Below are 12,094 nucleotides of genomic sequence, written 5' to 3'. Positions count from 1 at the left end.
CAGTTTCGCACTGATACTAAACAATTATTTGGTACTTTCTCTAGTATGCCCATTGGTTCATCATATCTGCTTATTATCATATACACTCACACATATTTTATATATATAATCATAAATATATATATACACACACACACACACACACACACACATCATGTGTGTAAATATAATCATGTACACATACATACACACACGCACACATATATATGAGGTGAGCAGATTCAGAGTGTTGCTGGTGTTGATGGGTGCTCTAAACAGGAGCTGCCTTCCACCTAAACTTGGGAATTACCCAGAGTTCTCTGCTTTTCTTTTATATAACTTATGCACCACTCTAAGCCTCACAGAGTTTTGTTTTAACTTATAACGGGTGCTCCTTTGTGTCTGGACAAAGCTAAACCGCTCTGAAGAGATATAATGATAACAAAACATGTGTCAGGAGTTGCGTGTGTTCATTTCAGGTTGGCTTGGATGGTATTTTATCAATCCTAGGTTATAACACTGTGCCTGGAGTGGTAAATGACTTTTGCCATTTTACCACTCGCCGTGGATGGCACTGTGCTAATCCTATCCACACTAAGGGAGCTGAGGGGCCATCACCGGACTAATGGGCCTTCCTGAGCTAGAGTGGTGAAAGGAGTTGTCACTTACACCTGAATAAGGCTGTGCCTGTCCTCACACAAAGATGTCTCCACCCCCCTGTAGTGTGTCTGGGGCCAGGTCAGGGAAAGGCAGGGTCTTGTGCTCTACAAAGAATTACTTTTGACGTTTGCATTCTTCAACAGCAGAAAGGGGTATACGTATTGGACCCCTAACACTCTCGAATCAGATCAGTTCTGCCAGGAAGAAGAGCTGGATGCTCTAAGAGAAACTGACACTGCCTGTTGCTTTGTTGTGCTGGCCTGCTGCTTGCTGCTTCTGTCATGGGAGTGAAAGGACTGGACTTTTTTTTCTGTATCCTGCTTCCAAGGTTCTCCAAGGGCTTGTCTGTGCTTTCCTCCAGTTAAGAAGTCTCAGGACTATCAAATACTTCACTTACCAGTGTCTGGGCTCTTCTGCTTGGAATTAGAATCTGGTGAACTGAAGAAGAAAATCTACGCATCGACTTCCAGCGTCTGTTTTTATCGACGCATTGTTACAAACTTCGAGGTATCACACTGCCAGCACCTGAGCTCGGTTCCCGATCGGCGCATCGACTACGGCTTTTACTGCTGGCCCCAGCTATCCATCTCAGCACGATAGAAGAACCGCTGCAGCATTAGTTTCGAGCACAGCATCACGAAAGTCCATGATAAACCCCTCCAACTTTGATGCAGCGCTTGCTTCATCGCTGTGGAATTGACGCAGCGCGTCTGGATTTTCGACGCATCGTACCTGGGCGCCGATTCCTTCATCGATGTTGCCTAGCAATAAGGAACCGAGGCCACATGTCCGGAGATCGACTGATCACCTCCCCTTCCAGTAAGGAACTGATGTGTCGCCTCCCCTGATAGTAAGGAACCGACGCATCACCTCCCCTGCCTAGCAGAAAGGAACCGAAGCTTTACCTCCGCTGGCAGTAAGGAACAGATGCATCACCTCCCTTGAGAGTAAGGAACTGATGCATCGGTTTGCTTTTCCGGCACCTCACCTCCCCTGCACCTTGCACAGCCTTTGTTTTTGACGCATCTAAGGTATGTTGTGCTAAAAGTAACGTATTTATTGATTTCTATAGACTAAACTTGCTTTTTCTTTAACCCCTTCCATGCTCATGACGAGCTCAGCTCGTCATGAGGCACAGTGGAGCTGTGCTGATGACGAGCTGAGCTCGTCATGAACAATGTAAATCTGAAGCCTTCAGCACCGGAGGGGAAAATGCGCAGCAGCGATGTGGTTAAAAAGTGATATCTTTACATGTGTTTGTTGGATTTTGTCATTCTGAGCTTGTTTTATTCAGATATTTTTCTAAACTGGTGTGGACTCCTTTTTTAGTGTTTTCATTGTGTTATTGTATGTACAAATGCTTTCCACATTGCCTCTGAGATGAGCCTGACTGCTCGTGCCAAGCTACCAAGGGGGTTAGCTGTGTGACTCCCTTATCTTGACTAGAGTGAGGGTCCCTACTTGGACAGGGTGTAAACCACTGCCAACTAGAGACCCCATTTCTAACTCTTATCTATCTATCTATCTATCTATCTATCTATCTATCTATCTATCTATCTATCTATCTATCTATTTATCTATCTATCTATCTATCTTCAGGGGTAATCGAGGCTGAACGCACCATAAAGATGTTATTTTGCCACCAGTAAACTTCTAATTTTGCACTTTTACTGCCTTGTGTGAACGGTGTTCCCTTTCTGGATTTGTATACTGCGTTTGCTCCCTTGGGCTTAACTCGTTCACCTCATTGGGACGGAGGTTCTCTTTTTAGGAGAAGCTGGTTTGTTTGTCACTTTAACCGTTGTTCTTTTTCAGTGGAAATATATATGTTTCTTTACCATAGCAATAAAAACGGTGCCATTAAAAAAGGCACCCTTATAATGAAGTTATAAGTTGCAATTGCAGTTATAAATTCAAATGGTAGGGTTTTAAAATATTGAATGGAATATAAAATAACATGAGTTAAAAAATTAATAGACTTCAGTCTAAAACAAATGAAATTTCCAAGTTTAAATTAAAAATGAATTTGGATAATTATACACAATTTTTATTAAAAACGTGTATATATATTTGTATATGTGTAGATAGATAGATTTTCCGAAATGTTCATGTACTGTAAAATTTAAAAACACTGTTATAAATTTAAAAACTGAGCTATGGTTGTGTCTGAATCATCAAAACCCACTGAAATTCGCCAGTTATGATTAGCAACTATTTCTATGCACACCACAAGTCACACCAACAGCTATGCTCAAATAGAAACAAGCAAAAAGCTACTAAGAGAACAACATTGTGGATGGCGTGAGTTACGGTGTGCTGCCAGCACCTTTGACCATGCACAGTGGGGGTAGGCTAGGCCTTGTGTCTAACTGGCCAACCTCCAGAGCAGGGATTGGAGGCAAGCAGACAACTCCTACTGCCGGAGTTGACTAGAGGGCATGTTACTGGGCCCTGCACCCAATACACTGAGGGTGGGAAACCCCCGCTGTGCACCCAACCCACGCAAAAATAACAGTTGATGGACAGAATGCAGAACAATGTCATACATTCACCCCAGTACAGAGATCTGGGCCTAAATCCATCGTTTTTTTGCACTCCACACCACCCCAGGTCAGACATGGCCATATGAAAATCAGCCTTGACCCTGTGCCTCATGGGAACAGTCCAGCCCGAACTACCAAGCCATGTCTTTCCTGGACCAGAATCAAGCCTCCTAGGACCGATTTATGGCTATCAGCCGTCTTCAGCCAAGATAGCTTGACTCCAGTGGTGTGGAGAGCATGGGACTCACGTCTGAGCATACTCATCCCAATTGGGGTGACAAATGCAAAAATAACAGTTGATGGACAGAATGCAGAACAATGTCTTACATTCAACCCAGTACAGAGATCTGGGCCTAAATCCACCCCAACCCACAGCAGTGGTGTACAGTGCTGTAGACAAGTAAAGGCAATGTACAGTAAGGATTGGCCAAGTCCTGCGCCGAACTCACCGCAGACAGCCAACCCTTTTGCTTTACTTTGTTTTGACAAATGGGATTTTTAAAAATGTTTTTACTGAAAAATCGCCTTTCGTCACCAACTACTCATAAAATTGGAGTAAAATTGTGATTTTCAATAAAATTCCACATTTAGCTCCAAGAACCCTTTTTGGGTGACCTTTTCCAAGCCTCTCGGAGGCATAACTCTCTTCTGGGGCCTGAGACCTTTCAAGGTGCACCACTCCCAATGACTGGGGAAATGTTTTTTCCCACTTAGGAAAATCGTGATTTTCTTTAAAGTTGTGATTTTCAAGCTGGCTAAAAAATAATAAATCCCTTTAATCAGTAAATCACATTTGAGAAAAAAAGTTAAATGTGATTGAAAAGATTCTTTTCTGGTTAGTGAACTGCAGGGATATACATGAGTTTTAACCCTTTCTAGCCTACCTGACCAATTTCTGAAAAGCTTGTATCACAAAAACTACTGAATGGATTTACACCAAGTCACTGAAAGCGCACTTTGAGCAAAATTCTACTTTCATGCCTATTTAGGTGTAAAATCTGTTCTGCATTTTATTTTCTACAAGTAAAATTTCCTGTGGGAGCTAACATGGGAATACACAAACTCCTATTAACTTCATTCCCCACGCCCCCATGGATCTTCCCCAAAATTGGCATGTCTGACGTTACCTATGTCAATTGATTTCGAATTTCAGTGCTGATCTGTGCACAAGTCAAAAGGTATCGGCAAATCAAGAAAATTAATTTTCAATGGAAATTGTGACTGAAACATAACTACACAGTAGCAATCGCCACTGCGTAATATATTAAGACGCACATACCATCAAGTGTGTGAATTAAAGGTACTCTGGATATAATAACTGCTGATGTAAAGGTACTCCAGATGTACTGACCACAATTTAATGACTCCTGATGTAAAGACATACAAAGTAAACACTGACATTAGCTGGCAGTTAATACACTCCCCAGGTATACATAAAATATCAGTTTTCAGAGAGCTGCTGTTGTGCATGTGTGCTCGTTCCATAATGCATCAACAAGGCACATATTTGCCCAATAACCTGTGCTAAATCAAAACACAAGTTTTATAATTTCTAAAATGCCACAATAATACACAGAATGTTTCCGATCCCGCACTACCGCAGTACAGTATCAATTTGCTAATTTCCCTTAATGTGCCATACACTTAGATTTGTGCTGCTGACTGTGTGTTTGAGTTGACTCCCGCGTGCTTCTACTATATTGAATCACTTTGACCAGTTCAGACAATGAAAAGGGCCACCTTGTCCGCTCTTGTGCTGACCTCGGTATGTGGTGGTTCAGTATTTATGTGGTATTTGTATAGGGTGAACCTAACCAAAATGTAGTGGAGTTCTGCACTGGGCCAAAGGCGGAGACAGAGCCAACCTGAGATTAGAAAGGCGGTGGATTGTTGTTGCATTATGATGTAAGGTTCTTTAAAGAGGCAGCCATGGAGTGGTAGTGGTAGCAGGTGCTGCAACTGCACTCAGCAACTCTCTTAGTACCATAACTGATGGATCTGACAATCATGTTTCCAGAACTGTTGACTTGGTGGTGTGTTGAGTCGTCTCCCGCATGGTCCAAAACTGCTCAGGCAAACTCAGCTGTAGACTTATCTGGTCCTTCCTACCGCAGTAGCGATAGCCGATGGAGTTGTGAATGGTGCAGAAAAATCCAAATGGTTAAAATACCCAATCATCTGTTCCAGCAAGGGAGCAACCAATCAGTGCAGATGACCGGCCCCGGAAGCCCCAAGTTTCAAAGACATAAACACAGATTATGGTAGCCCTCTAGTAAAGCGGCACTGAACGTTTGCAGTTTCCAGGGCCAATGGTTTGCACCTTGGGTTTCTCTTGAACAAGGTGTGTGCTGTACATGTTCCAGAAGATGCAATAGATACAATGCAGTCATTGCCATTGAGAAAGCATGTGTGGCACAAAGATGTTAACACCTCCGAGCATGATAACCAAGCACTGTACTCTCCACTGCACAGGGGGCTCCCGGTGCAACTGCTACCGCTTCATCTCTTGGGTGACGGGCTGCAGCCACACAACCATCAGCAGAGTGAGCCAACAGATGAAGAAGACCGGTGGACTCAGGGAGCCGCCACCGCACAAACTGAAGCAGCGCACAAAGGTAAGACAGGAACTGCCTGGAAATATAGCAAAGATACCTGATGACACTGTGTGTGGTTCTTAAGTAGCAGTTGGCACTAAAAAGATCTCATCCCTGCGGGGATAGCGTTAGGTGCACCAAACTCCCAGCAGGAAGGGTGAAGTGGACCTTGTCTGGGGCGGTTTGGTATCCCTTTAAATATGAAAAAAATAAAAAGGGGATTAAGGATTGGTGGGAGAGCTCTGCTCAGGGACTGGACTTCTGATACCAATAGTACTGGACAGGCGAATAGGAAGACGAGGACGTTGCAAACACGGGGAAAGACCGACATACTTTTAAGACTAGCCTGTACGCCCTTGATGCTCCTCACATCTACAGTCGAAAAGGAATAGGAACGCTGCAATCAAAACGCCTATTATAACCAATCAACCGGTGCTAAGCAAATCTCCTGTATTGGAGAATGCAGAGGGTCTGGAAGAACACGTTTATCTAAACAGACTTGATTCAAACCTAAATGAATGAAAATCACAACCTCACACATGAAAACTGCTAGGTGTGCAGCCTCCCCTCCTTCCCCCTTAGAGAGGTGCAGGTCAGGGCTGTAGAGCGCCAGTTGAAACTATGCTATAGTCTTTCACAACAGTTGGACCCAGCCATGCCCCTAAAGGCAGGCATGTGGGCAAACAACACAACGGTCTGAGCAACTGCTCTGTCCGTAACTGCTGCGCTCTGTCCAGCTTTTGGAAGTTTGCAGATTGTTTGCGTAACCTAGTGCATGATTCTGGGGGTGCACCAGGCACACCCAGTGAGGGTTGCACAGTGTGACTGTACATCTGGTTCTTTATGTCTGCTGGAGTCATACCTTGCATGACTGGTACTCGCCTGGTTGGGTACTAGGAAATGAAGGGAGTGTTTTTTTACTTGTATCTCACCTGTGTCAGGAGTATACCGACCCCACTCCAATCAAACTAAACTAGTAGGGGGCTGAAAAATCCTGTTAGAGACAATGAAAGTAGTTAGCTACAGCTCCATTGGAAAGGGTAATGCTCTCTTTAGTCCTACAAAGAAAGTCAACTCACCAAAGCGAAGTTTCGGGGGCAATTAGTCCCGCTGTTCACATAACTCACAGGTAGAAATGCTAGACCTGGGATCTCCAACCTCAACTCTGAAATTGTTACTTATATTCAATGGGAATCATCCCAGGCCATTAATAGTATTAGTGTTGTGATAGTGTCCACAGCAGACAAGATTGCATTAGTGGCCAACATATGCATGATCAATAGCAGCGATCACCTCGGTGCATCTCCAGCAGTCATATTGACTGGTAACTTGGAATGCCTCTACATTAGCAGTGCACGGCAGCCAGAGCTGCAATGCCCCTGGCACCAAGGTAATGATGTTACTAATATGTCCACATGGCCACATGATTTATCACTACATATCAGCTTTACATACAATTTGGAAATTATTTCATCCTTTTTTCTCCACATATTAGCTCGTTCTGAAAATAGTACACACATTGTTGTCTCAAATATACACTCTGCATAACATTCCAACAAGCTAAAGCTTCTAATTTAGTAGGCATGGCTGCACACAGTAACTATTGGTAGCTCTCCAACTCCCTATAAGTAGTGCTCTTATCGGATACCTTTTTTTTTTTTTACCCTACCAAGCACTAAAGCAAGTAGAGTTTTCATAGCCTACCCGACATTTGAGGGGGTTGTGGAGCCATCCTTTCATAGGGTATACCTACAAGCACTGTTACGTGCACACTTTCACTGTGCAGATTTTCCTGCAGTCGTAGTTGTCAAGCAGAGGAGGGGAATGTCTGTGGACTGTGGACTGATAATACTGTAAACACCAATACAACACTTGTAATGCCTTTGCCACAGCTCTGTGTACTTCAAGAGTAGCACTGTGTGGCCTGGATGGAAGTGGGGATGAAAACGGGGAAAGAGTTGGCAATGGTGTGTGCCACAAAGGAAATTAATTTCAATGTGAAGAAAAACAATGACATTTGAAGTCTGACATTAACCTGAGCTCTGGGCCTCAGAAGGTCTGCACTGTGGAAGTTCTGCATGTGTATAGTTAGGATAAACTGGTGCTCTGTAGGAAATGTAGGTAGATGTAACTTACACCTGGAGAAAAACAGAGTAGATCTAAATTGGTTTTGATATGCACATTAGACATTTAGGCAGTGAGCACCCTCTCCTCATGGGAAGTGACCTCCAGTCATAAAGCAAGGCAAGATACTCAACCTGGACGGATGTGAGGCCTCTCCCGGCTGGCAAGACGTCTCAAAACACTTGACTGGGAGCAAGTCTCCTTCCTCTAGGAGGGAGACTAAACACAGCAGGGATCTCGACAGCTCTTTGGATGGGGACAGACCCAGCCGCGGTCGGTAATGGGAGTACCGGCCGGGCGGTGACGTGAGGAGGGGAGGGGCAGGGTGGGGGGTAGTAATCTATGGATTACGGAGCTTTACAGGTAAGCAAACATCACATCACATTTGGGGATGCAGTGCACGCAACGAAATTCGATTTATTTATTTATATGTTTACTTACCTGTAAAGCTCCGTAATCCATAGATTACTACCCCGCACCCTGCCCCTCCCCACATCACCGCCCTGCAGGTACTCCCACTACCGACCGCGGCTGGACAGACCATCATGTTGTCCATCATAGGGGGACATTACTGCCCCAGCATCTAACTCCACTCTTTTTGTATTAATATCCTTTCAAACCCCTGCAAACTTGTTCTGACTCGCAGAACGGCATACTTCATGCCTTGTTCAGTTGAGATCAAAGAATTAGGAGAGCCTTTCAAAGTTGGCTGCATCTTTCTTTCACAGCTAAGCCCTCCTGCTCCCCATGCTGGAGCTTCATTGCCCGGTAATGCTTGGACTTTTACAGTTTGAACAAGTATTTGCCCTGCTGTTAGGAGCTGTCCTAGATTAGCTGGTGGCACCTGGCACATTAGGTGGACCATACCAAAATGCCCCTTTCATGTTTTTTTAAAATCAAATTTGGTTTCCTAGAAAAAGGTCCAGTTTGTGAGGACGGTCAGGCTGCCCCTTCCTTTTGTATGTCCAATGGCCGACAGGGCGCTTTCACACTGCTTCCTTGCCTTGGTCGAGCAGCAGTAGTTCTTAACCTTTTGGCTCCGGTGGACGCCCACTTAATTATAACTGAAATATGAGGATCCCATTAAATCAGTACTGGAACCTGGGAATCCCCACTCAGTCCTTACTGGAAGCCAGCGGCCCTGGTTTAAGCAATTTCGATCAATTGAAACTTAAATACAATACACAAAAACACAAGAATTCGTCCAACAAATCAACAAATGATGAAATATTTTAATTTGCAAACAAATATTTTTAAAAAAAATCACAATTTTCATTTTAATGGGCACCTTGAGGCATTCTAAGCTCAAGTGAGGTCACACATCTCTGTACTATAGCCTGATGCATTTACACCACTCTCAAAAATCAATCTGAGGACACCAACTTAAATTTTAGCCTCAATAATCAAATTTCTCAAAATTGACAGACCGTTTTAAAATTTTCACCTTACACCTTGCTTTCTTTTTTGTATTCACTTTATTAGTCTTTTAATATTAAATTTTGGAAGTAGACGTGGACCTCCTGCGGTCCCTGGACCTCAGTTTAAGTGCCGCACCAGGTCTTCAGAAGGTTTACAACATGCCACTGCGTTTACAGCACTGGAGACTTTTCATTGTACAGAACATGCATTGAGGTTCTCGCTTCTCATGTTAGTTAACCCGCTCATGTCTCATCTTCTCGCTTACATCAACCTATAGACTCCAAACATGCCCCCTAGATGCCACTCTTGCATTCTATTCGCAGCCGTGGTATGGCTTACCTTCTAGCACGCCTGCAAAGTTATGGATCACAGGAAAGCAGATTGTTCTACAGTCTTACATTATGTTTTCCAATGTCTGACAAGCAGAGATTTCAGAAGTTTTCAGTAGATGTTGTGGGCACCATGTGGATTACAACTTATGTTTCCCTTTCGAATAGACCATCCAGGAAGAATCCATAGATCTGCAGCTGCGCCCAGGTGAACCTCCCAGCCCACCAGGTCAGGCTGCTCCTCGAAGTGTTTCAGGGGCTCTGCCTCATATCTGTTCAGACTCCTCCCTACTCACCAGTCAACAGGCACGAGGGGCTGAGCTGTTGGAGACTTGAGGCTGTTCATGTGTTGGTTCTGCACATGGGCGCATTACAACTAACCGCGAAGAAAGGTTTGTCGAAGCAGCTGCCAATGAGTGGAGACTTTTGCGACCAAAGGCAATTTAACAAAGGAATATGGGTTACTCATTATCTTAGAGTTAACTGCAACAAATAACAAGGTGATGGACAGAATGCTTAATTAATCTCTGCCTCTGATAATCACTTGGGGTCACTTCCTAGTTTGTCGTTTTTCGCCAGTTATTAGGCTCTATATGGACACCAGCCGTATGCAAATTAGTCGAGGTTCTGCACCAGTAGGAACAGCCCAGCCCGAACTGTCCGCTCAAGAACCCTCCGAACGAGAACACGCGGAGCAACAGACTGATTCCAGACTACATAGGACTCATCACTGAAGTGTAGCTTGAGCCCTGTTGCACGGTGAGCCGGGGACCCACAACTGGTCATAGTGTTGCACTTACGGTGACTACTGCAAAAAAATATGCGTGATAAATGGAATTGTTGTATATATCGTGTTTTTTCTAGTACAGAGATCTTTCATTTCAAAATTAAATGTGTGTTTTCACATAATGCACAGGTGAATAATTGTGATTCCCTTAAATATACCTTCATAGTATGTTCTTCTGTGTTACAAATGTGTCATACAACGGTGATAATCAAGCTTATGCAAATACATTTGCTGAGGTTAAACATCTTTGCTTGAGCATATAAAAAAATAAGCATTCCTACTCACCTAATTTCTAGAAGATTAGTGGTCTTTACTATCTTTCAGAAAAGAATATCGCAAAACAATACAGCAGTGTCTGCAAGTGCACTTTTGTATAGTATTTATTCTAAGAATTTTCAACTAACTTTCTGGCTATGCCATGATTATCACTAATCTAATAATGTTCAATAAATTCTCTGGCTAAGCCTTGTTTATCTTTTTTTTTTGTATGTTCTTATATAGCGCTTGATCACCGGGGAGGTATCTCGGCGCTTGCCTTGGGAACCCGTCCTGGCTTTTCCCTGTGAGATAGCCCCTACAGGGCATCCCCAAGGTGAAAGCCAGACATCCCGCCGCGGGGGCCGTTGTGGAGATTAAGCAAGCTTAATGCCCAGAGTTGCAGAGTGTGAACCCATGATTAGGTCAGGCACCGAAGCTAGAATTGTCGAGTCCGTGGACATTTGAGCTAATGGCCCTGCCGCGTCGGGAATCGAACCCTGGTCCCAGGTCTGACCTCTGCTTCAGGGTCTGCCTGCTCTAACCAGTGAGCCACACTTCTCCACATCTTCAACACCCTCTCCAGCTAAACTTTGTTTATGTTCATTTTAATGTTTTTCAATAAGTTCTTTGATAAAACCTTATAGAAACCCCACATATTGCATAAGAGGTTGTAAAGGAGCTTCGCTCTAGAGATATTGGACAACAGAGGCACGATTTCTGCACCGACTCCAATTGAAGGTTACTGTGTGATGGGTAGCATCGGCTTTGTGTTTATTCACAACTTTTGACCACGAGAGCGAGCTTGCTGTCCAGACAGAACAATGAAGATTTATTTCTCTGAAAACAGGTATGTCAAGGCGCACCCTCACTGAAACTCAGAAATGGACAGTTTATTTACTAATCTGCTAGAACTAGCATAGCGCCTAGATATAGCACAAAGAGGGTGTTCAGCCTTGAAAATTCAACAACCTTATTAGAAATGTTCTTGTTGTTCACATTACTAATACAATTTTTTTGCTGCATTTCTGTATGTGTTCTGGGTGGTTATAATTAATATCATATGCACTTGGTGAGGATTTTAAAATGAATATATTCTGTCTCCTAGTGCTTTTTACGTGTGTCATTCTGGTACAAAAAAGGGATTGGTTGTCCACTACTTATCCCACACTCATCTTGTGGGACTGATCGTTACCAGGAACACTGTGTATGTAGACATCTCTCACTAGGTTGTGTATTTGGTTTCTGTCCACTTGGATTTCTGATTCAGTTTGGCAAATTGACTAAGGGCCCGATGTAGGTAGGGCTTTACCGATCGGTATCGGCCGAAAATACCGATTTTTGGCCCTTACCGATCGGTAAACAGCCATCGAGATGTAGGGAAGCAAAAACAGAACGAATCGG

The 12,094-nt window shown here is 43.7% G+C and overlaps 1 protein-coding gene across 1 annotated transcript in view; it reads left to right on the top strand.

Moving 5' to 3' along the window:
- Positions 1–10,559, top strand: part of LOC147710327 (uncharacterized) — a 104,323-nt gene extending 93,764 nt beyond the window's left edge. The window contains exons 10-11 of the mRNA XM_086919981.1: positions 5,655–5,797; positions 9,817–10,559. Coding sequence (XP_086776107.1) covers positions 5,655–5,797; positions 9,817–9,984 — 311 coding nt within the window. The 3' untranslated portion in view covers positions 9,985–10,559. The remainder of the gene's footprint in view (positions 1–5,654; positions 5,798–9,816) is intronic.
- The last annotated feature ends 1,535 nt before the right edge of the window (positions 10,560–12,094 follow it).

This window comes from Lissotriton vulgaris, chromosome 5 (assembly GCF_964263255.1).
Source record: "Lissotriton vulgaris chromosome 5, aLisVul1.2, whole genome shotgun sequence".
NCBI classification, from domain to species: domain Eukaryota; kingdom Metazoa; phylum Chordata; class Amphibia; order Caudata; family Salamandridae; genus Lissotriton; species Lissotriton vulgaris.
The sequence above is the reverse complement of the archived record's forward strand: the minus strand, read 5'-3'. Positions and strand labels throughout refer to the sequence as shown.